This window comes from Manis javanica, chromosome 6 (genome assembly GCF_040802235.1).
Source record: "Manis javanica isolate MJ-LG chromosome 6, MJ_LKY, whole genome shotgun sequence".
In the NCBI taxonomy this organism is placed as follows: Eukaryota; Metazoa; Chordata; class Mammalia; order Pholidota; family Manidae; genus Manis; species Manis javanica.
This window is the reverse complement of record NC_133161.1, coordinates 27,537,419-27,565,374: the sequence shown is the minus strand read 5'-3', so window position 1 is coordinate 27,565,374 and position 27,956 is coordinate 27,537,419. Positions and strand designations below refer to the sequence as shown.

Here is a 27,956-nt window from a genome sequence, read left to right as displayed (position 1 = left end):
ATTTTCTTGTATATCAACAATCTTGCCATTATTCTTTATAGCTTGGTGGGCAATTCGGCGATTCACACATCTAAACACATTTTGTTTACCTTCACAATCTTGATGAGAGTCTTCAGTTGGTAGATATGAAGCTGAAGGTCTAATCTATCAGTCAACCACACACAAATGACTTTCATGGAACTGCTGTACCATTGCTGCAAAGAAGGATGAGGGCAGAGGGGAGGAGAACAAAACAGAAAACCAGCTCTGGAGTATTCATTTAGCAGATTCGGTAATGAGGGGGTAAAGAAACACTCTGAAATGACCACAGATCAGCACTTGAAGTCAATAATGCTATAATTTCCTGTGAACAGAATTGTATGTTTTGCTAGGAAATCTGCTAAGTTGACCTAGGCTGTTCTTTACACGAATTAACATTACACTCTTTCAGCTCTAACATATTCATGGGAAACAGTTTTTGCGCTTGCAGCCTATCGACCTGCTTTGTAATTTGTAGGTAACAATGGGTACTAAATATATGTTATGGGACTGAATGGACTGCCAAACAGCAGGACAAAACAGGCAAATTATTATTCAAGGAAAGTTCCTTACTGGCCTGCATGTTATGTTAAAAAACAAAAAAAGAGTAGATGTGTTCTGCCACAATGCATGTAGTCAATACCTAGGAATAACACTGAAGGAATGATGGCAAAATATATCCATAGTTTACTAACCAGTAATCCTCAGTCACACCTTTATCTACTTGAGATTTTGGAAGGAACATTGTCAGGATGGAATTCTTGTGTCTGATAAGAATCATAAAATAGATGTCAGTTGACCAAACTATGAGAAGAAAAAAATCAGTTTCATTTTGCAAGTGTTTTTAGAGGCCTCATGTTTTTTCTTCTGTTTATTATAATTCTCCTGAGGGAAAACTGAAATTCTTCTTTAATGTAATTTCCTGCTCCTTTAGAAAGTCTGGGAGCATAGTGAAAGAAGAAATTTTGTTCCTGTTAAAAAAAAAGGCAATCTGTCATTATTGGTGACATTGTAAGGGGTTCAGTAAGTATACGCCAGAGCTAGGTGTAGTTAATGCTGCAAGAATAATAATGCTACTTGTTCAGATAACCGTGAGAAATATCAAAGTCCATTCAGCATGTAGGAAATGACATTGGTGCTTTTGAAAAAGAAGGGATTTTGTGCCTGTACATATACAGAAATATAGTGACACTACAGATCACATATGTGTCTGCATATATGTTTTTAGGTATTCAAACTCAGAACAAAAAATCTTAAATCTTTTTCTTCCATAATAAAACTGTAAATTCAATTTCTAAGAGAAATCTCAAGTGATACAAGTAAGTCTGAAATTCATCTGGACTTGTACTTATGAACATTATTCTAATAGAATTTAGTATAAGAAATGGTATTTTAGGCATAAATTAAATATGATTAGTTTCACATTTCATCAGACTTATTTCTATTAATTTGTTAGTATACTGAACATGATGTTAAAATGAGATAGGCTAATCAAAATGAATAATTGATTTACCAAATACTATCTATGATATCACATTGATGAATGAACATTTCAAGTTTTTAAAATGTGAGAGAGGATATGATTTTTTTTAATGTTATTCATGTGCTCTGTTTGCTCTTTTCTAATGATTGCTTTCTGAATTTTCAGGATATGAAAAAGTATCAGAAATAAGTTTTATAAAATGAGATAGATTCCTAAATTACTAAAAAAGAAACTGCTAATGAATTCAGTACTTCAGCTGACATATTAACTTCTAATAGTATTTAAATTCTATACTTCCTTATTCCAGATTATTTATAGCTTCTTGAATTCTACTGTAATGCAGGTAAACACCCCTCAGATATTGGTGATAGTATGACTACACTGAATTAAGACCCTCACCCCGATACCACTCTCCAGATAGTTTGAGAGCTAAAATGTAGTTACAATGGTTATGACTGTTAAATTTTAGTCCTGCAACAACGAATATAATAATTTTTTTGGGGGGTGCAAAATATGATATGTTATATGAAGACTAGCATAACATACTAGTTAATCTGATAGACTGTAAAGCACTATGTATGGTAAGTTGTATAAATTTGAAAGAAATGAAAATACTTTCTTAGAATTACTCCATCTTTGTTTTTAAAAATATGTAATTCAAAATTAAGCTTCTTTTTCCCATTACATATAAACACTACTTATGATAAGTAATAATCGAAAGGACATCCAATGTAACACAGGAATTCATTGCTAATATGATAATGTCTTTAACGCAATGGCAAAATGATAACTTTAGAGAAAAATAATTTGACAATAAAATGATCTGAAGTTAACTATAAAACTAGAGAAGAAAGAGAACTATTGTTAAGTAAAATGTTTCAGCATCTCTATCATCTTATTTTACAGGCAAACAAATTATAAAGAAAATTCTCTAAGAAAAATTATTCTAGCAGGTAAGAATGCATATTTTTTGGCTCTCAAGTCAAAGCCTTTTGGAAATTTTCAGCTAAATCAAGCACATAATTAATTATTCTGTTGTACAAGAATGCATATTTTTTGATTACCAACTCAAAGCACTTTGAAGAATTTCAGCTAAATCAAGCAAATAATTAAGAGAAAGCAGTAGCTTAGCTCAGAGTTTACGTTGCTACTAAGAATAGTCTAACAACAAAACCCCCCACTAGGACTGCTTCTTTCTGGTATATAGTGAAATACACACACACACCCTGCAAACAAAGAAAAGCACCAAACAGAAATCTCTAGCACTTTCCTATTTCTGGTGCTGGAACTGATTATGCTCCTCTTTTGGGTGCTGGAATGTAGCTAAGTCCCATTTTTCCATCTTGAGGAAAAACTCAAAGGCAGGTTAGCTTCATTCTCTCCTGGGCTCAGACCAAACCAACCTCCCCAAATAAAGGAGAAAAGAACATTTCAAAAGGGCCAATGTGCAGTAAAGTCTCAATGTTAGAAAATGTGCTTTTATTTTGGAAAAGTTAATTTCATATAACAACTTGGCCGACTATTCACCGTCCCCTTCAGGGGAGGACAACTGAGGGGCGCTGCAGCCGGCACCCAAGTCATGGGTAGGGCATTATTTATTGCTTTATTCTTTGCTTTGGTCTACTTTGGAATAAAGCCGTAGGTGTATGTTTTACATTTTTTTCTACATCAATCCCTGACAGCAGCCTACCACTTTAACAACAAATATGGGTTTTTTTTTTTTCCTTTTGTGGTTCATTCAGCTCCTGTAAGGGCATGCATTACTCACTTCATTTTCTTGAGATATCTCTTTTAAAGCAAAAATAAAAGAAAAGGAAAGGCTAGGGTTGACTCTGTGAGACCCCTGTATTTATTCACACTTATTGTGCATGACTGTAGACTGGTAAATCATATTAGCAGCCCGTCTCCCCATCAAGCTGCTACTTGCTTTCCAGCCCTGGGAAGGTTCAACAAATCAACAGGAGCACGGAAAACAGAACATCAGTCTAATCTAGTGTTTAAGGTGAAGTTTTCAAACCCAATCTAAGAAGATCTTTAGAGCAAGCAACAAGCTGAAGGGCTCAGAAGGTGGTATTGACGATGAAAGAGTGTTGAAATATTGAGAAGCGCAGCACTTGTGCATTTTTAATAACAAGAGGGTCAACAAGGACACAGCTCCCTCAGTGCCAGGAGTTGCCACTGACTATGGAAATTGCCACACCAGGGCTATAAACGCTTGCAGTTCATCAGCTTTCTTAAACAGTTCATCAGCTTTCTTAAACACCCTGAACCCCCTCAGCGGACCTTTAGTCTTGAATTAACAAACCAAAGCAATGAAAGAGGGTGCAGTCTGAATGGCTGGCATTGATCCCCAACTGTGTCAGCACTGCTACAGGCCCTGAAAAACTCTCTCCATTGTCAATAGAAATTGACAAACCTCCTCTCCTAAATAGTGCAGCTGAGCCGGGCGGGATCCACGCAGCTGTAAAGGGCTCTGCTCTTGGGGCCGGGGAGCACTAACAATGGGACAAGCATGAGCTCTTTGTCAGTCCCAGACTCGGCAATTTTCTAACAAGGATTAAAGTTGTTTCTCCGCAGTGCCGGTGAAAAGAGATTTAGCAACATACCGAGCTTTCTTCATGCAAGTTAAAGAGAAGTAGTTAAGGAATTTCATTATTCTGTTGACAAGTGGAAATACAAAACAAATATATTAAATATGCGCAACTCTTTTCTGCCTAATTTATAACATTTTGAGGATGATTCGATTAAATATAACACTTACTGTCTGGCAACAAGCATTTACATTTGTTTTGTAAGTTTTATTTTTAAAAAGTCCAGCTGCTTGCCACCTGGAATGAGGTCTCAATACATACTAATGCACAATGCCTTTAGACCCTCTGTGGCTGATATTCCTAAATCTGAATCACAAGACCACATAGGGTTTATACAACCGGCTGCCTCAAGCAAATGATTTCTGTCAGAATGTGGCTTCTGATGATGATGGCATGGTAAAAATAGCTGTTTGATAGGGAACAAATCTCTGATACATTTTCTGCTTAAGTGTTTAGCTCTTTATTGATTATGAATTGGTACAACTAGTTGATAAATTTTGATTCTTTTCCAGCTATGCTCATCTCAATAGGTGAACAACAACACATACAAAAAGAACCAGTACCTTTTAGTCTTCTAAGATAAGGAATAGCCAGATTTCTATGGTACGTGTGCATTGCTTCATTTATTTCAAGGGAAGCTGTTTAACAAGCGTTGAGTCACTGTGTTGGAATGAAATATCTAGAAAAATCTCACCTTAGGAAATATGTATCTTTCAAATGCTAAGTTGAGTTAATAAGAGAACAAATAATCTTTTTGAAATGCAGGTTTTGATAAGTTCGAGAAATAGAAGCCATCTTTTAGGGTCCTTTTATAGCTTTGGAGAGCAATAAAACATTTAGAAATGTTAATGCCCTATAGTTTCACTGTAATATACTGTAATGCCCTAAAGTATATTAAAAAGTAAATATAAATGCTTTATTATACATTGAGTGTTCCTTTTGTCAATAGTACATCTACTTCATATAACTAAATTTGTGGTCACTTCCATTTCTAAACACTAAAATGTAAATTTTATGTGAATGGTGAATTTGATACAATGATTTTCCCCTCTATTCAAGACATCCTACTGAAATGCTCATCTGTGGTAAAACACTAGCATTTTGAAAGCTTTAAGTGTGAGTATCTTGTTGGTTTGGAATAGGAGTAAAGGCTATGCTTAAAGAAAGCTGAAACCAGTTGATTATGATGAAAAATACAGGAAGTGTTCAATTTAAGCCATACCTATCAGCATTCCCAGCTTGACCCAGAGTCATTCGTGGGAGAGAGAAGATAGAGACTTGAATCTGGATGGAGCAGCCGGGCTGGCTGTCAACACACCAGAGAAGGACATCAATATAGAGCTCAGAGGCTGAGAAGTGCTAGCCCTTTTATGCTATTTGCTTGACTGAGCCTGCCATTTGCTTTCTGTCTCAGTTTTCTCATCTGTTATATGAAGCACAGGTTATATGAATCTACCTTTAAATTAATAAGATTCTGGTACTTTTCAGAAATACTATGAGACTAGATATGACTGTTAAGGGTAAATGGCATTATTAGAATATAGCTTGTGATTCTTGCAAACAGGGATTGAAGGGAAAAGCCAGTGTCATACTTTTTCTTTTTTATGCTGCTTAAATATAGCTTTATTCTTACCCAAACTGCAAGTCTAGGGTTCCAGAATTTTCTATTACCTTTTTTTTTTTTTAAAGCTTACTCATTTTGGCCTTTTAATGAAGTACAGACACATTATAAAAATGAAACAATAAATGTAATAAGGAATCAATGAGATATATAAAAATTGTGAGGCACAGATATTCTTATTACTATTATTACTTTTATGAATTCTGGTTACAAAAGTATCTAATTTTTGAAACTGAATTTGCAATTCCAAGTGCATCAGTTAAAATTTCATTTTGTAATTCCTACAATAATCTTGATGAGATGGCTTTTATTATTCCCATTTTGGGTACGCAGAAATTGAACTTACACAGGTAGAAAACTGAGTTTAGATTAAGCAATTTATTCAAGTTTATACAAGTATAAGTGAAATGGTTAAGATTTATATATCTATGTTCCAGAGTCTGTGCTCATGTCTGCTAGATTATTCCATTTCCTTCCAGAAAATAGTTCTGTCATAAAATCTCTGATTCTTTAAGGGTGGTTTGATGCTTCTAGCAGCTAAGAAAACAACCTTTGCTCTTCCTGGGAGTTCCTGATAGTCATCATAATGTAGGACTGTGAAGTGACAGAGAAGACGCTTATTCATTATTTAAAGAAGTCATCACATTTTCTTGCAAGTTAATGCAATTACATTTAAATAAATTCTTTGAATAACCATACTTCCTGTTAGGAAACTAACCAAATGTCTCTTGTGCTGTGCATCTCCCACATGTCCCCTTCTTAAGATATCTGAAACTGCCATACACCTTAATACTTAGGAATACTGGAAAGGATTTTTTTTTTTACTTTAAAAAACAGTGCAATGTGGAAGAAAGATCCTTGGTTCATTCACAAGGAGGATTCAATCTATATAGCCTTCTTCATCTTTTTCTATTTTTTTTTAAACAGAAGAAAGAAGCATTTGATTCACGTCTTTTTTCTTCCATGTTCAACTATATGTTCTTATATATAGCCTCATATATGTTCTTGTATAGCCTTGTGTATATGTTCTTGTATAGCCTCATATTTAAGGTAATTTTCACTTTTTGACTCTACCAGCAAATCTGCAAAGAGTTCATGAGCACTCTGAAGTCTTCTAAGAAAACGTCAAGAGTGCCAACATGGGAGGTTTGACATACAGTAGTTACCTAACAAATGCTTGTTGAATGCTGAAAGACTTCCCTACTCTTGAAGTTCAATATTTTTCCCTCATACTTTCCCTTTTAACAAATGAATGAATATAATAGCTAAGATATTTCCTGATGAATTAGATCCTCTTCTGTCACAAAATAGGACAAGTTACATTGATAGGACATGTTTCATAAATTGGGAGGTGTGTAAGCTATTTTGGCTCATGATTCTTTCATTAATCCAAAATTTCCTTCATTCCAAAATGTCCTGAAAGTAATACTGTTCAACTAGCCTGTCTTTTTCTGCACTACACAGGTGCATGAAAATCAATGCTGTTCACTATTATTCATGATTATCAATCAGACAGACATCTCTGTATTTATTTTGGGGCTCTTTTCCTGGTGCTAAAACTCTAGTGATTGTAAAGTGAAAATCCCACATAATCAGTTGTTCCCCTTTCCTAGTTAACGATAAATGATGGGATACATACTGGTGAGCTATTGAATGGCCCAAGTGTGTTTTAAGATAGAACCTAGGCCTGAGAATGAACTATCAGCAAGTCTTTCTACTTGAGTTTCCTTATGAAAAAATGGGGAACAATCATTCCAAATTTACTTTTCAAGAGTGTTGTCAGGACTGGAGTAAAGTGCTACCTTTCTGTCTCCACCTCATGGTGACCTCCTGCAGGACCCATTTTCAGCAATCTGAATGGCCTGTTGCTCTGCTGGATTTCTCTAGATCTGTGGTTTCTGGGCAAGCCAATGCCTCTGTCTGGGCTTTTATCCCCACGTACATTTTCCTGGCCAGATCCAAGCTGGCCTTAATGACTTCATTTCCTATGAGGCCAATACTATCTCTTACTAGGTAGAATTAGAGGCTCTCATATTTTATTGTTTCTAGAAGTATACAGTTATTGCACATTGTGCTGTATGTCTATCTCAATGGGCTGTTGAGTATCCACAAGGCAGCAAGAATATCTTATTTTTATTGCTATCTCCAGCTCTTGGCAGAATGTCTGGCACAGAGCATGTACTGCATAACTGTGGAAGGACTGAATGCTGTTAACTATTTGGAAATATAAAACATTACATATATAATAGTGACAGGGCAGCTTTTCAATAGAAAAAGGATAAAAGAATATCTGAGCCAGATTAATTGTTGAGCTAAATGACATGCTTCATTAATAGAAAAATAATTTAATAGATGTTAGAGTCATAGAAATCACTGAAAAGTAAACAATCACATTTGGCTAAAGGAATTGAACACAGGACTAAAATGCAGCTTTACTTGATGAATTTCATTTTACTTGATGAATTAAATAAGGGAAAAGTACTGTAAGCGAAGCCCCATGTCTATGTACATCCCTAAGGGTCACATATATGCTCATCCCCGCAAGGATATGACACTACGTGCTCAGATGTTGATGTACTTAGCTCTTGAGAGTCAGTCACGCAAGGAGGGAGCAGCCTCCCTAGCACAGGCTCAGGTACTGGCTCCCATTCCCGGGGGCTACCTGAGGCTGTGAGGAGTATCTGGAGTATGGTTGGGAGTCGCCTGTGCATTTCCACCACTAAGGGACATGTTCTAGGTGCCTTCTATAATTGTTGGCTGCATGAGCTGTTTTTCAAGAGGCAGATGTCATTCCTGGGGCACTGATGACATTAGTCTGAAAGAGCAGAAGAGCTCTCCTGGGGCCAGAATGAGCCTGGCTTTTGAGCGAAGGATCCATGGAGGGTAGAGAGGAAGAGCACCCTTATCTCACAGCCCTCGTAGTGGACATTGCCCACACCGGAGGTAGGTACAAGCTCTGCACGGACCCTTTCAACAAGTTTCCCATCTTCCACTTGAAGCAGAGAGATATTTTTTGCAATCACTATGATCTGTTTGGAAAGGCCCTGAATTTCAGCTCTCCATAGTATATCCATTTGAAAATAAGCTAACACTCATCCTCTAGATGAAAACATAAAACATTGCTATGTGGACGTTGACAATTTTTTCAGAAGACCTATTTTGTTGTAAGAATATACGCTCCCTGGGGGCAGGTACTTGGTCTATCTTGTTTAGTATTGTATTCTCAGCCTCTAGCACAGTCCGAGGCATTTAGAATATGTCCAATAAACACTGGTTGGATGAATAAATGATTAATAAGAGGGGTTTCAGTTTCCTATTCTAATTAGATTCCTACCAAGTCACTGTGACACAGATATCCGACTACATGGGACAAAACCAAAGTTTACCCTGTTCATCCTAACATCCACCACCATTCCTTATATATAATAGTTGTTTGGTGAATTAGGTTTGTTTTCTAGACCTATGTACTCAAAACACCAACAGAACAGACATCTACATCAACAAATACATTATATGCATATAAAATAGACAGTAACTTAGGAAAAAGATAATAAAAAGAAATGTGGGGCCCAGATGGAAACAAACTTACGAGGATCAGCAGAGAATAAGTATGGGAAAATTATGTCTGTGAATGCATGAACAGGAATATGGCTTGAAAGAATCTTGTTCAGCCACATTCAAATACTGCATCTTATTCCTGACTCTAAACCCTCAGAGTGACAGAGAATACTTTGAGAAGTTTCAAAGGACAGCCACAAAGATGATTAAAGGGCTAGAAAAGGGGCCGATGAAGAGAAGTTGAACAAATAGGGCTTATTTATCCTGGAGTAGACAAGTATGACAGGTGCTTTAATAACAGTCTTCATATTTAGGAAGGATTATTCCCTAAAGGATGCTGGCTACCTGCTTTTTGTTCTCCACTGAGAGGAAAAGGGGAAATGGGTTTGAAAAAACAGCATGAAAAACTTAGGTGAGGTAGGGGTGAGAGTTTTATTTCAAACAAAATAGTTTGCCCATGTTAAGATGGCCACATTTAGATGGTCTCTTACCCAAATCTGGGCTGAGATCAGGAAACTGGGGGCTTTCTAGAGTTTAGGTGTTTAGAGTGCCTTTGGAAATTGTTTTCTTTTATAGAGTTTCCTTTCAATGCATTCAATAAACATATCTGATGTTGGTTTTACCTCAGTAGCCATTCCCTTATGCAAAAGTTTTTCTAGTTGGATTGATTAACAAGGTGGGGTTTGGCTTCCACTGCTCTGCACACTTGTGAGTGATGCCAACCATGCATGTAGATAGGAGCTGTAGAGAAGGCTTGCAAAGTGGCAGGGGGCCAGTGGCAGTAGAAAAGGTCACAACAAAGTCCTTAATACCACGTGGCATCTGCTTATAAAGTTAGGTTTGAGGAGGAGAGTAGGAGCTGTCGGTTCTATGAAAATATCACACTGGTCAACCGATAGAGATGTTTGTCTCAGGGGAGGCCCAGCTATTTTCATTAATAAGTCACTAGTGGCCGGTTGCAGTGTGAGCAAAGTCACCGTGGAAAAACCAGTTCTGCATGGAGAAGTCATAATTTCCAGAACATCCTAACTGTGAAGGCAGCATGAAATTGACACTAAATAAGTTATGAAATGCTCAGCTATTTTCTACAAAATCGGTAGAGAGAATATTTTGATTTCCTCAGTGACTTTTAACTGTCATGGTTATTGGCTTTGGTGAATGAATGTAAATGCACATTTACACATTTGCTGTTTGGAAAAATTTCCTGATGAAAATGAAAGTTTTGTCATCTTCCATTCATCAAAGACAATTTATCATTGCTAACTGAGAGCTTAGGTAACCAAAAAAATTTTTTTTCCTATTCAAGCAAAAACCTCACATCAGATTTTTTTTCTTTTTTTAAAATTCTGAGCACAATTAAAGGTGAGTTAAGGCTCTGGTGGAAATCTAAAGAGCATCAGCAAATCCGAGCACTGCTCAGCTTTTGAATTGCTTTTCTACTTCTCAGTTCTTTTAAATGGTTTTCTATGGCAGGGACATTTTTCTTAATTAGTCACAGCTAATTAGTGTTCTGGCATAGACAAGTAATCAGAAATGTCAGAGCTGCAAGGCTACATCTCCCTAATCCTTTGATAATAATTTATCCTCCTGGGAGGGCCCCAAGCTGTGGTAAGTAGTGACTGACAATAAGGCAAAATTAGGTGGGCAGCAGACCATTAGGATAGAGAAATAAAAAGCACTACCCAATCCTGCTGAGCGCCATCAGGCAACTGACTGCACTGCCAGATGAGGTGCCTGTTTAAGCCTGTGTTGTTAATTAGCTGATTCTACCAGACCTGCCACATATGTCCAGGTGCCTCATGCAAAGATGTGTATTTCTGGGTATGTGCCAAATGACAATTGGGTTTCATGATCACATTTCAAGAATATAAGTAAGAAGTCCGCATATTTCTCGAAGATTCGTTTGAATTATCAAAGAAATAAGATCAACAAGCTACAATACATTTTCTTGCTGAGTTTCTTTTAGGCAATTAGGCACGCTTATCTCAAGTTTCTCAGGTTTTAATTCACCAACAGCTTAGATTCAAATGAGGGCCTTTGGCTGCTCTGAGCTGCGTCTCAACTTGCCAAAGCTACTTTGGCACGTAGCATACATCAAAAGTAGCTCCTTTTATAAAGTCTTACACTTACGAATAATGACTTAACATTAAAATAAGGATTATTAACAAAAATCAACCAGACAGCTGTAATCTGAGAGTAGAGGTTTTAAAGAGAAACTTTGAGGCAAAAAAATAGTTCAGTAGCCAGCTCCGTATGGCATTTACCGAGGCAGACAAGACAATATACAGACCAAGTTTGACTATGACTGTCTTAAAAGAGGTTAGACAACTTCAGTGTGAGTCCAAATACTGCAGGGAAACCAGCTCAGGATGATATGTAATTAAAAAAAAAAAGAAGACTTGGAAAACATGTGTCAAAGTGGGAAAATGACAAAGTGTTAAAACATATGAGATGTGAGATGGATGGGATGCTGCTCCTATAACAACAGATGAAAGAGAGTCAAACTTTTTATCTTCTTTAGTACACAGTGAGGCACCAGGGTACACAACATGACCGTGGTTAGAAATAAATAATTTCAAATAGCCAAGAATACATCAAGGAACTTATATCATCCATCCCTTTCTATTGATGGAAAAGGAAAACAATGGTTACAACATGAGAGTGATATTAATATTTAATTTTGAGTGTTGATAGGAAAATCATGGGTAGGCATAATGGGCTGACAGTTAACGTTTTATATTTGAATTCTTTCATACAGAGACAAAACTGAAAAGAAATTGTAGTGAGACTCTATATAATTTACATAGTTTATAAAACCATTTTCTAGTCATTTGAAAGATCATAGGAAAGAGGAAAACTGCTATTTTTAAATTGACATTCCCAAATCATATTGTAGAATTATAAGAAATGTGAGAAGGCAAAGAAGTTTTCAGCCTCACTGGGTTTCAGCCCACATTCCAAATAAAGAAGGTGATAACATAACATAAAGAAATCCATCCAAAGCTGAGGATTGAAAAAGTACATGATCAGTCCTAAATACATACTGCCCAGGGTATTCAGGAAGGAAAGCTTTATCTAGCAGTCACTCTTACCCATGTTCTGTTGATTTTCAACTGTTCTTGGGAAATCAACATGGTAAACTGAATCTTTAAATAAGTTAAGAACAGTGGTGTTGACCTTACTGAATATGAATAAACTCTCACATCAGAAAGTCTGGGCATTGGCATAAACTACTAAACTCAAAAATTCTGAGCCCTTCCCTCCGTTCTTACTTGGGAGTTAGAGACAAGAGCACAGAAGTACAAAATTCACTTCATCCTGAGAAGCATATTCAATTGCAATAGTTTTTTTTTTCTTTCTATCTTATCCTGTCTTAAAATGGCTACTGAACTCGTTCATATAATTTAGGTCAATTTTACTTAAAATGTTTAATACAGAGTTTCTTTACTAAAAATTCTTTTCAACAAAAGTCCTGAGAAATTAAGCCTTTATGAAACACTTTGGATGAATATAATTGATTAACTACCATTTAAAGAATTGCTTTTAATTTGACAAGAGATCACAACAATATTAAAAAAAATTCATTGAGATGAAACTCCTCAACAATTAAATATTTAATCAGTTTATAACACAAGAGAATGTTTAATCTGCATGATTTACCAATTAAATACTGCACCCTGATGTGCCTTCAGCAATGTGAGAGCTAAAATGAAATTGTTTCAAAGGAACTCAAGATGGGCAATGCCCGATGAATGTACAAAGAAGCAGAGTTAGGTAGGGTTAGTGTCTGTCCTGGACAACAGGATGCACTTCAGTCAAGCCCTATGGCCTTGGTGTTACATATTGGTGACATATGTTCCTGGACATTAGGACCTGGCTGCAGAGGGTACCCTTGGGCAATTACTGGAGACATCAGTTTTGACTTCTGAAACAGCACCACTTTCCATCCCAGAAAGTCAAAGCTCCCACTGAGTCTTCAAACCTGAGAGTGTGGGAAGAAGCATAGTAGGCATTAAAAAGGGAATTAAAGAACTCTAAAATCATTGTTATGGTTTTATATTGGGGTTAGACAAGTTATAGATGGCTTTGACTTGGTAATATTTTTTAGAAGGTTGACAATGATTTTTTATACGTAAGAAAAAGGACACTGGAGTAAGATTGCCTACAAAGCAGAAAAACCCTTTTTGATCTCTCCTACTACAGGACAACTTCCTTTTGATTTCCCTGACCCAGATAAGACATTTTTTTTTAATTGAAAAGGTAAATTTAACACGTAGATTTTCAATTTAGCATGTGTACCCATGACCACTTAAGAGGCACAGAGAGCCTCTGTTTAAAATATTCGGGTCACTTCCTGAACAGACATTTCTCCAAAGAAGAAATACAAATGGCCAACAGGCACATGAAAAGATGTTCCACATGGCTCATCATCAGGGAAATGCAAATCAAAGCCACAATGAGATATCACCTCACACCAGGTAGAATGGCCACTATCCAAAAGACAAGAAATAACAAGGGTTGGCAAGGATGTGGAGAAATGGGAACCCTCCTACACTGTTGGTTGGAATGCAAATTGGTATAACTGCTATGGAAAGCAGTATGGAGGTTCCTCAAGAAACTGAAAGTAGAAATACCATTTGACCTAGTAATTCCACTTCCAGGAATTTACCCAAAGAAAACAAAATCCCTGATTTAAAGAGATCTATGCATCCCTATGTTTACTGCAGCACTACTTACAAAGCCAAGATATGAAAGCAACCTACATGTCCATCAATATATGAATGGATAAAGAAGATGTGGTACATATACACAATGGAATATTATTCAACCATTAAAAAATCCTGCCATTTGCAAAAACATGGATGGATCCAGAGGGTATTATGCTCAGTGAAATAAGCTAAGCAGAGAAAGACAAACACCATGTGATTTCCCTTATTTCTGGAATATAAAAACAAAGCAAAACAGCAGTAGATTCATAGACACTGAGAAGGGACTAGTGGTTAGCATTGGGGAGGGGTTGAGGTGGGGGGAAGGGCAAGGGGGATAAAAGGACACAAAAATTCTCAGTCATAATATAAGTTGGTCACAGAGATAGTAGTATAGCATGGATAATATAGTCAATGATTATGTAACACCTATGTTGACAGAGAGTAACTGCACGAGAGGGGGGTGAGGATTTAATAATAAGAGTAATATTGAATCACCATGTTGTATATTTGAAGATTGAATAAGATTGTATATCAATGGTACTTCAATAAAAAAATAATAATAAATATTCTGGTCACTCAAGGAGAGTTAGCATAGATAAACAATATATGAATTCTATTTTTCTAACTTTGGGATTCAGAACCATGGTGGTAGATGGAATGTTATATGGCACAGCTATTCTTGTATATAGAATCTCTTTCCTACTTTCTCATTCACTATTCTTGCTTTTGCTTCTTGTGTAAGATAACGGATTTCACGTGGCTATTGCATAAAACTTAAGAATTACTACTCTGGGGTGCAAGATTCAGCATGTAACCAACCCAGCAATTTTTGTTGCCATTGCTAAAATTTAATTTAATTGAGTTGGTTTAAAATCTGGAAGGGATTTCTGAAACTATCTGGAGTTCCAGACCAATTTCTTCAGTTTATATCTCCTTAACTATACTGAGACTTAAATAGGTGTCATAACTTCTTGAAACTCACTTATAAAATTAATAGCAGAACTGTGGCTGGAACTTAAGTTTTTAGATTCCTGGTTCAGCCCTCTTCCTACAACACCATTTCAAATTTGGAAGTCTGAGATATCATAGTGATGGCATGGACTTTGAAAAGTAGAGATACATAATTTCAAAGTCAGATTCAATATGTAGCAAGTAATTTATCTTCTCTGAATGGGAGGATTCTTAACCTGAAAAGAAGGGTAAAATGGAGATGATGACACTTAGCACAGATGGTTAGAAATGATATGGATAAAGCACCCAGCACATTTCTGATATGTGAAGGTGCCCTGGGAATGGCAGTGGTGACAGTTAAGACTATTATTATTATTTTGATAACTTGGAAAGGTTAGGAATGTACCTTAAATTTGGTTCCTTCTAATAACAGCATGGATTTGCTATCATTTATTTACACATTTTTGAAGTCATTTCTGTTTTAAGCAGAAAGTGTTATATAAATTTAACCACTTACGGAAGTATAGTATCTCGGTATTTGTTCTAATATTAACTTTTTTTGAACTTCAAAGGGTACTTTAAGTTTTACTATTTCAAGATTTGATGTAAAAGTGTAAGATTATCCTATTTATGGCCTTCAAGATAATATAGATTTTAATCATGCTCCTCTTTAAGACTTTGAAGTTAAGAAACAAAAACACTTCCCCTGCAGGAACAATGATAGCCGTGCGAGATGCTCAGGAAGCTGGGGCGTGGCATATGGCTGGGGGTTACATATGGACAACTGTAGGGGACTATTCTCCATTGCAGCTGCATCTCAAAGCATGAGCACAAATACTTCACTAGAATCCTAAGGTATTTCACCACAAATATCATGAACAATTAGGATGCTTATTGGTCAAAAAAGTTTTTGAGGCCAGGGACACCACAAATGATTAGGTACCACTCTCAGGGAATGTTCCACAGAATTTTCAATAGTCTTTTCTGTGGGTGGGACATCATGCAGAGAAAGGTTAGTCAGACTGATGAGTTCTTTATGGAAGTATTGGTGTTGGAGGAAGGATGAATATCTGTCTTGCAGAATAACTGTTCTATATAAAAATGTTGTTATATGTGGTATTTCCAAGACTAAGCAAATTTCATCTGGGTAAAAAGCTATCCTTCTTAAGGAGTTAAGCTCTTATTATATGACTAGAAACTATAGCCCCTGTACCCTTCTGAGTTGGTTAATACCACTAAATGCTGACTCACTAGAGTGTGTGTGTGTGTGTGTGTGTGTGTGTGTGTGTGTGTGTGTGCATGCACATGCACATGTATGCCCATTTTCCTCTGCACCTGAAGTTAAGAAGCTCCATCTCCTTATCTACTCAGGAAGTACTTTAATTGGAATAGTAAAAGTTTGTCATGACACCTGAATAAAACCGTTCTCTTCCATCTTTTCTTTGTAATAGACTAAGATTGCTAACATTATTTATAGTGTCATTATTTTCAACTGTTTCTTGACCCCTAACAATATTATTTTAAGCTCCAGCCAAGTGGATTTTCAGTAATTATATAATGTCTCTCTGTAATGATCTGATGCTTAAGATACACATTCCACTTTGCCTTTCAACACATGCTTGATAACCTCCCATTTACCAACTGTAATTGAGGTAAATTTAGTCTTGGCTAATTAGGAGCTCTTAGTACCCCCTCAGACATATTATTCTTGATGACATATCAATGGAATTATAGTCTACTTTTAATTCTAAATTATAATAACAAAAATGTACAACTCAAAAATACTAGAATGTTTAGAGACATTAAAACTATTTTACAAATAAATCCAATGTTCTACTGGAGAGATGCTAAATGACAAAACCTTCATGACCAAAACAGAATGGGCGCTTGCCCAGGATCCCTTTTAGAAGCAAACTCACATCCATGTCAGAGGCTGAGGTACTTTAGAAAAAGTACACATAACCAGGACAATTAAGCTAGCACAACATTTTAATGTTGGCCTCCTTGCGTCCACTCTTTAACTCTATTTGTTATTGTTGCTACACAAAAAGTCTTCCAAAGTTTGGTGAATGAAGGGGAACTGAGAAGGGGAACTGAGGTGGGAATATTTTTACAGAGAAAATATTACACTTGTTATAAACTGATGGCAAGCTTTGTAGTGAAGAGGTCACTAAGACAAAAGAAACACACAGACACACACACAGACACACACACACAAACACACACACACCCTCATCCACAATGGCCTGTTTCCAGAAGGTCTCTACCATTTTTCACCATAGAATATGTGCTTTAGCTCTAGTAAGAAGAAACATAATGGGACACTTCAACTCAACTTTCCTTTTCTGTTCAACATTCTTGAAAATTACCACATAAGCAAAAAAAGTAAAAGAACTTGAAAGTGAAACATATGCTAGTCAATTCAGAGCAATACCAAATGGAAGCAGAAGTTGCTAAGATGGTTTCTGTATTTTGTAAAAGAGCCAGCTGGATGGATGATAATTTTTCTACCCCTGCAGGGCATCAAAGCTTTTAGGAAATCATTCTTTTCGCACATATTAACACTCGGCTTATTAAAACAGATGATACTTTTATTGTAAAACAGCCTGGGTAGAGGCTAGAAATATAAAATACGAACGATAAGACTCACTTTGACCACCCAACCTGACACACAGTGAACAGTGACACGACAGACCATGGCGGAGATGATGGCGTAGCAGGACTTTCTGTAACTGCCACAGCTGAAGTGTCACTGTGAAGCTCGTGAATTGCTGTTATGAAAACATTTGCAGTAACTTGCATAATTAAATGAAACTGCCAGAAAAGCATTTCTAAAATACAGAGAAGTACACAAATACAGTTCAAAGCAAATACTACATTTCAGGATTAGCACTGTGTAAATTATGCAAAGTTGTGTCAGAAGCAAAGTACCATTTCCTTTGAACTGACTGTTAAATAATTACAAATGAAAGACGACATTGTTTTTGAAATGGACTGCTCCCTTACAGATGCTCAATAAATGAAACTTGGGGATCATGGTATCTAAAACCACAATACCCCCATGTTTATGAGGGGTCACGCATAAATGAAGACCCTCGTACTGATAAAACAGCAGGATTGTATCTTTTAGCATACTTCAGAACTGTAATGAGATAAAAATATTCAGTAACAGTAAAGTGGCAGTTATTTGGCTTCACTGCAGCTTATATCCTTGCTTCACTGGGAATATTATATTGACTTAAAGTAACTTTTATAGTAGGGGCCAAATCCATTACAATATGATTCTGTTTATGGCACACTGCAAAGGCGAGTGAAATGATGCAGTACACAATGGTAAACTGATTTTCATCTTGCGTATTAAAATTAACCTTAGCAGGTTGTTGAGACTCTCATCCTAACAGGGACAGTTTTAATGCACAAAAAGAAGCCAATTAAAACTTCTGTCAGCAGTCAAAGAAATAAAATTATCAACTATATTAGCTGCAGAGAAGAATAAAGATCAAAAAAGGAGAGTCTGCTTTGCAAACAGACCATCAAAGGGAAAATTTCCCTTCACATTATACCTATTACGCCAGCATACCTTGCAAGGATAGTTACTTACATCAAACAACTTTTCTATATACATTTCCTCATTGACCTTTTCTCGAAGAATATCCTGGTTTTGCCGAACAAACATAATATAGGTGTCTGCCAGATCCATTCCTGGTTTCTGTTGTGAGAGAATAGTGTGGGAATAATAAAACATCAGGTCTCGATTGTGAAAATATTATTTAATCACAACGCTGGAACATCATTCACTATATCATTTCTAAAATTCTACTGGTAAAATATGCTCATGACCAAATCAGCGAGTATCTTCAGGAAACCCCATAGTTAAAGAAAAATAGTTCACTACTGCTGTCTATAACTTGGGGTCATATTCATCATTACTAAAGTGAGTAGAAATACACGGCTATAAACTAGTACGTGTTTTTTTTAAATGGTTATCTTGAAAGGTGAATATGCTAAGCAGTATAAATGGATGAATTTTTCAAAAATATCCCCACATGCAATCATCATTTCCTAATTGCAAATACAATTCATTTCTCACTATTTCTGGCTAGTTTTTCCATACATATTAGAGACAAAAACGCTAACTTTCCTTGAGTTGCCTTCCTAACTGCTATGGGTGCTCAAGGCATACCAACTAAATTTTCTTGTTAATCAGAGTAAAACATTATTAGGAAGATATTGGGCAAAAGATATTTAATGTATTACAAAATTTTGTGGATTATCTATTGCTTCTACTCATTCATATTTATCAATACTATGTCAAGGATTTACTTTATTTTAGAAATGCAGTAAGAATATGAATGAACTAGTCTCCTATGAAGAGTCAAAGGTATGGATAACTACCCAAAGTTATACAATATTTGGTGTCTTCTAGTGGTAGAGGAGTTGGGCAGTTAATATAATTTCTCCTTGCAACAGTCTACAAAATCAGCACTAGAAAGGGACAAAAAACTGAATGGCTCCTAAAGAGTTCCTCCTAGACTTATCTTTAGTTCTTTTTTGACTTTTATATAACTGGACTAATTAATAAAAACAGTTTATTTCTATGGTTTACACCTGGAGTTGATTCATAATCTATAATGAGTTATTCATTTGATTAGAGTGTGACATCAATAGTAACAAAATGGTAAAACTGATGCCCAGATAAGTCCGTTAGTCTTACATCACTTCGTAGCCATTACATGCACTTGTAACAGACTCATTTTGCTAAAATATTGCAGGGGAAATAGGTGAAAGAGGATATGGATCCTTTAACTATTACTACTGCTGGAAAGACAAGATACATCTTGAGTGAATGCTAGGACAATGGCAGCACCTTCTTCTTGAATGAAGGACAGCAAGCTCTTGTCATTTTTGGGGGGCAAGGAGTATATGTTATATCTGGTGATAAAACTGTCCATCTCTTAACCAGTGCACAGTATAGGCAATGAGCATATTTTATTAATTAAAAATTTTATTTTTTTTGTATCAAAGTTATTTCTGGGTAATGAGTCAGAGCAGGTTCTTACTGCTCTTATATTTAGCTTCAAGGGACACACACACACACATACACACACACACATATAAATTCAAAGATCCTATCAAACATAACCCTGATATAATAAAATTAGTTATCAGTGACAATGTGAAACTATTCATGTAAATGTCCTCACTGGTCTTTCCTTCAAGAGCATCCATATACAACATAGGAAATACATTCCAAACCTAATGGATGCAACTTACCAAATTCACTCCTTCACTATTCTTCTGCATAATTCTCATAAGCAATGCTTTAAAGCTTAAATAAAGCCACAAGGATAATCAAGAGAAATCTAGGTTGGTTTCTTCATGTGTGAGTGAGGGACGGGGGTGGTGGTGAATGCTATACAAGGGGTTTTTCCAGTAAAGAGAAAGGGTGATTTGTACAAAGATTACTAACTACTACTAATACTATTAAGATAAGCGTTTCTCCCTGTGCCTCTTAAACTTTATCAAACACTGAAAATGAGAACATTCAGAGAACATACTGCCACAGGATGAAAATGACATGAAAACAATTTTCTATACATTATATTAACAAGCCAACCCCACATCTGAGTTCCAGTCAAGTGCTTAGAAACAAAATGCTATGATATACATAACACCAAAGTCAGTTGGGCACATCCCAGATCAAATGGGAGGTGAAGGACAGACAAACCTTGCCTTCTCCATCATTTCTCCCCACCCTAACCCCATTTTTACTTCCACCTTTTGAAAGAGTATGCTGAGAAGTTTAATCTAGTCAAGCACTTGAACCATCAGAACTCAATGGAAACTAAGTTATGGCCAGGAGGACTGAAAAACAGTGACTGTAAAGACTTGCCAGGGACTATAAGGTATTTTTTCTGTTTCCTTGATCATTTTCAGGATAACATTAGACATCATGAAACACTGTCCAGGAAAAGTTTATCTTCCATTATCTAAAACTAACAAAGCACTTCACAGTTTAAGCCTAAAAGAAAACTAAATGCTGTTTCCTTTGGCAGGCCCGGAGACAGGTCTACAACTTTCTAAAGAACTAAGACTCTCTGATTGAGGGTGAGGTTAAGCTCATTTAAAAGTTTATTCCAACAAATTAAGTGTTCTGTCTTTTTCTCTTTTTTAAATTACATTTTTTTTTCTCTTTTGGTAGATTAAGATCCACTTGCCTAGAGAAAAAAACCCTAGATTTCTTACATTCCTCATTAGCATTATTTCTTCATCTTTGAGTTGTTTACCTATTCTTGAAACTATGACATATGGGAATTTCACACCTAGTGAATATATTTTCATGTAGCTTGTGGCATGAGACTATAATCATTAAAAAAATATACACAAGTAAGAGTTACACCAACAGTTGGTGACATTTACCAATTAGAATTATAGTTCCTTAAAACACTTCATCCTTCCTTTGGTGTATGAAGGGTAATTATCTCTGATAAATTGCTGAAAAAGATGTAATTTTCCTTTTAAACAGTTTCTACTTACAGTGCAAATGTGTTTGGATAGAAGGCATTATCACTGGTTCAGCGCTCCTTTATGCAAAGTCGGCTTTATGGCAGTAACATTTACATAGTTTGGAAGTCATTGTATTGAGTTCCATGATTACATGTTATCTTATTAGGAATGAAGTTTAGCTAGAAAACAAATAACTGAACACATTCTGTTAAGTTTTTGCTTTCTAGTGTGTAAATGAAAAGAATGCATATGACTGCACCACAGAGATAGCATTTTGCCACACATTCTGGTGCAAGTGGGTGCCCACCAACTTTCTCAAAGAGGCAGCCTATTAAATTTTGACAACTGCGGATTTGCATGAGTTTTCATCAAGAATACTATGTTCTAAAGAGCTATGCTTAGAAATCTTTACTACACTGGTAATTGAATTATGGTTTTCTTAATGAATGGCAAAAGTTAACAATTAAAAACCACATAGCAAGCACGCCATGTATTAAATACCACTTAGAGTAAATGCTTTTTTTTAATTCTCCTATTTATTAAACATCTGCCTCAGTTTCCTAGATACTAACTTCTCCATCTTGCTTATTAGGGTAGGAATCTCCCAAATCACTTGTAATTGGATTCAGAAAAGGACAGAATTTGGCTAACAAAGTTCTAGGGAACATATACAAACATCTTCAAAACTTCCCTCTGGACATAAGGAAATCAATAACTATGGAAGGAAATAAAGTATGGTAAGGTGAGTGCCTCTGACATAGGCTGCATAAGTAATAAAATACACCAGTGAGTGAATGAGTTTAAGTAAGGGTGCATACTCCAGCAAGTTTTTCTCAAGAGTTAATCACTAATCTAGTGAGATGAACATGCTGTTTTTAAAAAGAGAAAAAAATTCCTAAGTTAATTATATGCTGCAAACTCTCTTATTTCCTGCTGCTGCCCCTAATTCCACAGATGCAGGTCTTCTCTTCTCCATTCATGGGTAGGTGGGTGCAGAGCTGCAGTCACTTCTCACAGCAACAGATTTAGATACAGAAGAAGCCGCTTAACCTTCCACTGGAGGTTAACAAGACACTATGCAAACACTGTCATAGTGTCTGTTTAACAAGGAGACAAATTTTTAAATATACTAATTCAGTCTCAAAGATTAACTAGAAGCTACAGGATAATTGAGCTAATTTGAAAGTGTGCTTCTCATAGCCTAGAAAAGCTTGTCTTGAAGAAACAATCAAGAGTGGAACTATGACATCCTGATTTATGATGATCTGTACACTTCTCAAATGAAATAACTGAATCTGGTCATTATTGCCATTTGAAAAAAAAAAGATGATCTTGTAAGAATTAAAACAGTAGCATGTCTTCTCAATTTGAAACCATAAGAGGAACAATGTATATCTCACCTCAGCTCCCCAATTTGCATTGACTGGGATTGATTTACTGGGTCCCAGTTTCAAATTTTGCCTTAAAGGAGACCTGAGGATGCTAGAATGTCAGGGTCCAGAGGCAGTCCATGGATTTACCTTATATGGGAAGAGCCAGACAAAAAAACAAAGGAGTAAAGACGAAAGCAGCAGAATGCTCCTGAAGGAAGCACTATACGCAGCCTCCCCTGCTCCTATCACTGTGAGACTCTTAATCTGAGCCCGGTGTGCACCTCTTCCTCTCCAGGTGAGTGTGTCCCAGCGGGCAGGGGCTCCATTCCCCATGTTCCGCCTGGTTCTCATTCTGACATAAAGCACTCAGTATTCAAGTGGCCTCATCTAAGTAATAAACAATATGGGAAGCAAAGGAGGGAAGGAAACATCACTGACACTGTGGATTCAGGAACAGTCTATAATTGGTCATCAAGGACACAGGACATAATTCTACAAACACATAACTTGTTCCAGGTATTGTTAATAACAATATATATTTTTTCTTTCACTATTTAATATATTCTTTATTATTTTGGCATTTAGGCTGCATTTTCTGTATTTTTTATATGAGTAAAAGTGTTCTTCCAGTGAAGCTTTTCAAAATCATTTGGAGTAGTTTAAATAAGTTATATGTTCTCACATATTTAAAAGCAGCAGAATAAAGTATAGCATATTTGAAGATAACTATAATTATGCTGGAAAATATGTTTTTTACCAGATTTCCTACAAAGAAGAATTATACTGTATTCACATAGAAAACCAAAAAGAAGCAAAAACAAAAACAAAAAAATCTCCAAATACCAAAACCCAAAAAAACAGAAGTGAAGATTTCAAACTAGATTTGTCCCAACTTAAATATTCTATGAGCCCAGGAAAAGGAGTGATTCATCAAACAAGGGATGTAAACAATGGAAAATTCACATATAAAAATGTTAAGATTTTTAAATGAGTTCACTAATTTTTTGAATAATGAAGAAATCCCCATCGTTCTTTAGAAAAATTCCAAATTATTATTGCAAATAGTGAAGCAGCCAGAGTAACCTTTCTGTCTGTTAAATTTAGCAGTATTCAAAATTCCATTAACACTATACTACATTTTGACTCCAAATCGGGAAGTAAAAAATTCTGGATTAAAGTTATGGCACCCACATCATTTTCAAAACATCTTTTAGATTTGGAGTGTGTAACTTGTGTTTTAAGTATACACATTTCATCCAGCCCCACATTTCTGAGAGACAGGGCTCCATTAGTCCAGAGTTCTTTCTCTGGGTGAGGGGCTTCTGCCTGTTTCCAGTGAGTATAGTCAGTAAAAAGCAGATTCTTACGGTAATGCTATGAGAGTATCTTATGTCAGAACCAGCTATAGTTAATGCTCCTATACCTCATGTAGTCATGTTGTTTCATTTTTAAAATCCACCTAAATACTTCACAATGTATCTTCTAAATAATGACATATTTTATGTATTTATAAATCTAAGCATTAGTATATTTGAACACTTTTGTTCAATCACTGGGGAAAATCCTTCCAAAGAGGAGGTTATTTTAAATATTAAAAGGAATACTGAATACTAGTTTGAGATGTGAGCCTGAAATAGTCAAGGAAAAGAGGCAGATTGATTTTCAACTGAGGTTTATGGGGTCATTTTAATCTTACCATGTCTTGTCCACTTGAGAGCATCTAGTGTCTCTCTTGCTATTTCTGATCTGTAAGGATCACTAACTTCTCAGAATTTAGAATAGCTGCTGATACATGAGTACCAGACATGGAAACATGCTAATATGTGTATCACATACTAGCTTTACGCTATTATTGTCATGAGTAATGGTTACAATGATGATGAGGGAATTAAATCTCTCAGTTTATAATAGTGTTCCCTAACCTTTCCCTCATCAATCTACAGTTGCTATGATGTCAACTATGGAAATGACACCGAGGATCTGAAGAAGTGGAATTAAAAGGCTGTGCATAGTATTTCATTTAGCTCCCCAATTTGCATTGACTGGGATTGATTTACTGGGTCCCAGTTTCAAATTTTGCCTTAAAGGAGACCTGAGGATGCTAGAATGTCAGGGTCCAGAGGCAGTCCATGGATTTACCTTATATGGGAAGAGCCAGACAAAAAAACAAAGGAGTAAAGACGAAAGCAGCAGAATGCTCCTGAAGGAAGCACTATACGCAGCCTCCCCTGCTCCTATCACTGTGAGACTCTTAATCTGAGCCCGGTGTGCACCTCTTCCTCTCCAGGTGAGTGTGTCCCAGCGGGCAGGGGCTCCATTCCCCATGTTCCGCCTGGTTCTCATTCTGACATAAAGCACTCAGTATTCAAGTGGCCTCATCTAAGTAATAAACAATATGGGAAGCAAAGGAGGGAAGGAAACATCACTGACACTGAAGTGACCTCTAAGAGTAAACATTGATATATGCAGGGTGCTTAATACTCTAAAAGAAAAAGAAAATAAACGAGAAACAACGTTTCTCACTCTGTGGATGGCAAATCATTTTTCTTTTAGAAAATGGTCACATTCTGAAACTGCAGAGGCATGCATGGGAGCAGAATGCATCATTCCATGTTGAAGTAATAACAATCCCATTTGTTGCAAGAGCGCTTTGCATTTACAAAACACTTCACCTTAATATGCTCACTGAATCCTTGTAAGAACCTAGCAAGGGAGGTAGCAATGGATTATACCATTAATCTCATTGCGCAGGCGAGAACATGGAAGTCCGTGGGTCAGAGAGCTAGTAGGGGGTCAAAGGTGGACCTTGGATTGAGATCCTGGACTCCACATCCAGTCTGTACTGTGTAGAGTTGAATTCTAGCCATATTTTGGGGAGTTGGGAGATCAGAGATCCCTGGCAAGTGTAAGAAGAGGTAACATTAGAGAGAATTATTAATGAAGACAAGAGAAAAATAAACCATCCCCATCTTCTAGGGACAGATAACCAGGATCAGGCACCAGCACTGTGAAGCCAGTCACCGAGGGGTCTCTCCTTTGCTTCCTCAATGTTCTTGGTCACAGTCACCCTTATCACATACCCCTGGTCTCTGCAGCAGTGGCACCTCACTGTCTAGCACAGAGATCACATGTAATGATAGTGCTGACCAGATGATTTTCAATAGGCATTGCACACGCACACACATACCAAAATGATCCATAACTAATACGATCTATAGAACAAAATTCTAGAATTGGAGTTGCAAATGACTTTAAATGTCACCTGGTCAGATTTCCTACATAATGCAGAAGTCTTCAGGATAACATATGGCAAATAGTGGTGTAGGTTCTGTATTACCTCTGTGAACAATTTTAATTTTTTAAAAAAGGTTTTTCTTTTTTTTAAAAAAAGGTTTTTCCTTACACTGATTTCAGTTCTGCCTCCTATTAGTTTTTAGTCACTGTTCTTAGTTCAGTCCTCTTGATTGATACAGATTGTGGCTTCTCCTTCTAAACGGGAACTCTAGGTACTACACAGGACTTTACTGTCTCTCAGACTTTTCCACCCTTGAGGGTAACATTCCAATTTCCCTTTTTTCTTCATAAGTCATTATTTTCAGATCCCTTTAACTATCCTGGCTTCTCTCTACAGTAGGAAGTAAGAAGTGTATGTCATTCTTAAAAGACTACAGATGGATTTGCTCACAATAATGCAGATGTGCTCCCTACAGTATATATAGTCAGGAATGATTATTTTTTACAATCTGTACACAGATTTTATTATAACCAATGACAATAATGTATGATAATAACTGACATTTATTGAGCGCTAATTTCATTCCAGGAACCCTGAAAGTGCTTAATAACATATTCACAACAAACCTAAAAGAGGCATAATTATATCTCCACTTTGTAGATAAACTGGTTCCACACAGGTGTATGCAAATGTCCAAATTCATCACTTTGCATACATTAAATATGTGCAGTTTTTGTGTATCAATTATACCTCAATAAAACTGTAAAAAAACCCCACACTGTGCCCAAGGTCCTACAGGTATAAGCAGAATGATGGAGCAAGGATTCAAACACAGGCAGTCTGGCTCCTTATTTGGGTTTGTGGTTTCTGTTTTGCAGCCTCTGCGGATCCATAACACCTTATGGGGTATTTTTTAGCAGCTACCTCACATTATTGTCTCCCATGATTTTTCACACAACTTTATAACATATATTGCTAGCAGCGAGAGCTACTCTATCTTAAAAGTAGGCAATACCTGGAGGGGAGGGAAGAGTGGCTAGTTTTAATAAAACACTGCAACCATACTGGATGTTTGGTTTTGGCCTAGTATTCCTGTCTTGCAAAGCTAACATGAACATATTCATGCTGGTCCTGGATCTAACCAGTTCTCTCTCTCAGATCAGAGCTCCTTTCTTCTAAGTTCCCCAGTGAACAGGGCAGATTCACCCCTCCAGGTCTGTTTTTCTTATATGTCTAAGGTCTTTGTCAACTTGAACAATGAGGCCACAAACTGTGTAACTCACCAGGAACTCCTCTCTAGGATGGGGTTCTCCAAGAACATATCTACCAAATCATTTGAGGGTCACAGTTTATCACCTTGATCAGAAAGGTATCAGAGGGCCCTACCAGCTTCTTTGCTAAGAAGCAGGAGACACCGGAATTTATTTCTGCTCTGGAATATATTGATGTTTTTCTCTTATTTATGATTCTTTTCTTTTATAAAGAAGTGTTGTGAAAAGTATATATTACAAAGATACAACTATGTTCATAACATGCTATATTTAAATAGCTTGATTTAAGTTCTTTTCTGTTATTAACTCATACATCTTAAGCTATGTGATAAGGAATATCTGACAATCAGTGTATGGTAGGAACATGAGGTCCTCAACCTTTTCTACATTAGGGTTGCCACTTAGTTTCATAGATAATTTTATATTTCTAATACTTCATTTTACAGAATCAGTTTTTTATGTTTTCCTTTTGCTTTTTTTTTAAATTACAAAAATTAAGAGTGCTGGCAGAAGGGATTGTTCCTTTCTCTACAACATTTTTTCTCTAGCCTTTCATCTTCTCATCATCTTCTAGGTGACATTTTTTGGGCTCTGTTGTCTCTTGGATATAAGAGGACAGACATCAAGAATCATAAAATG

The 27,956-nt window shown here is 36.4% G+C and overlaps 1 protein-coding gene across 14 annotated transcripts in view; it reads right to left on the bottom strand.

Annotated features, from left to right (window-relative positions):
- CADPS2 (calcium dependent secretion activator 2) overlaps positions 1-27,956 on the bottom strand; it is a 519,662-nt gene that overhangs the window by 6,043 nt on the left and 485,663 nt on the right. For 11 of the 14 annotated variants that reach the window (XM_073238515.1, XM_073238522.1, XM_073238517.1 and 8 more), the window contains 2 exons: positions 18,533-18,640; positions 90-194 (listed from right to left, as the gene is read on the bottom strand). In XM_073238515.1, coding sequence (XP_073094616.1) covers positions 90-194; positions 18,533-18,640 — 213 coding nt within the window. Of the gene's footprint in view, positions 1-89; positions 195-12,872; positions 13,254-18,532; positions 18,641-27,956 lie in introns of those variants that run through there. The other 3 variants (XM_073238523.1, XM_073238521.1, XM_073238513.1) reach the window with 2 other exon arrangements.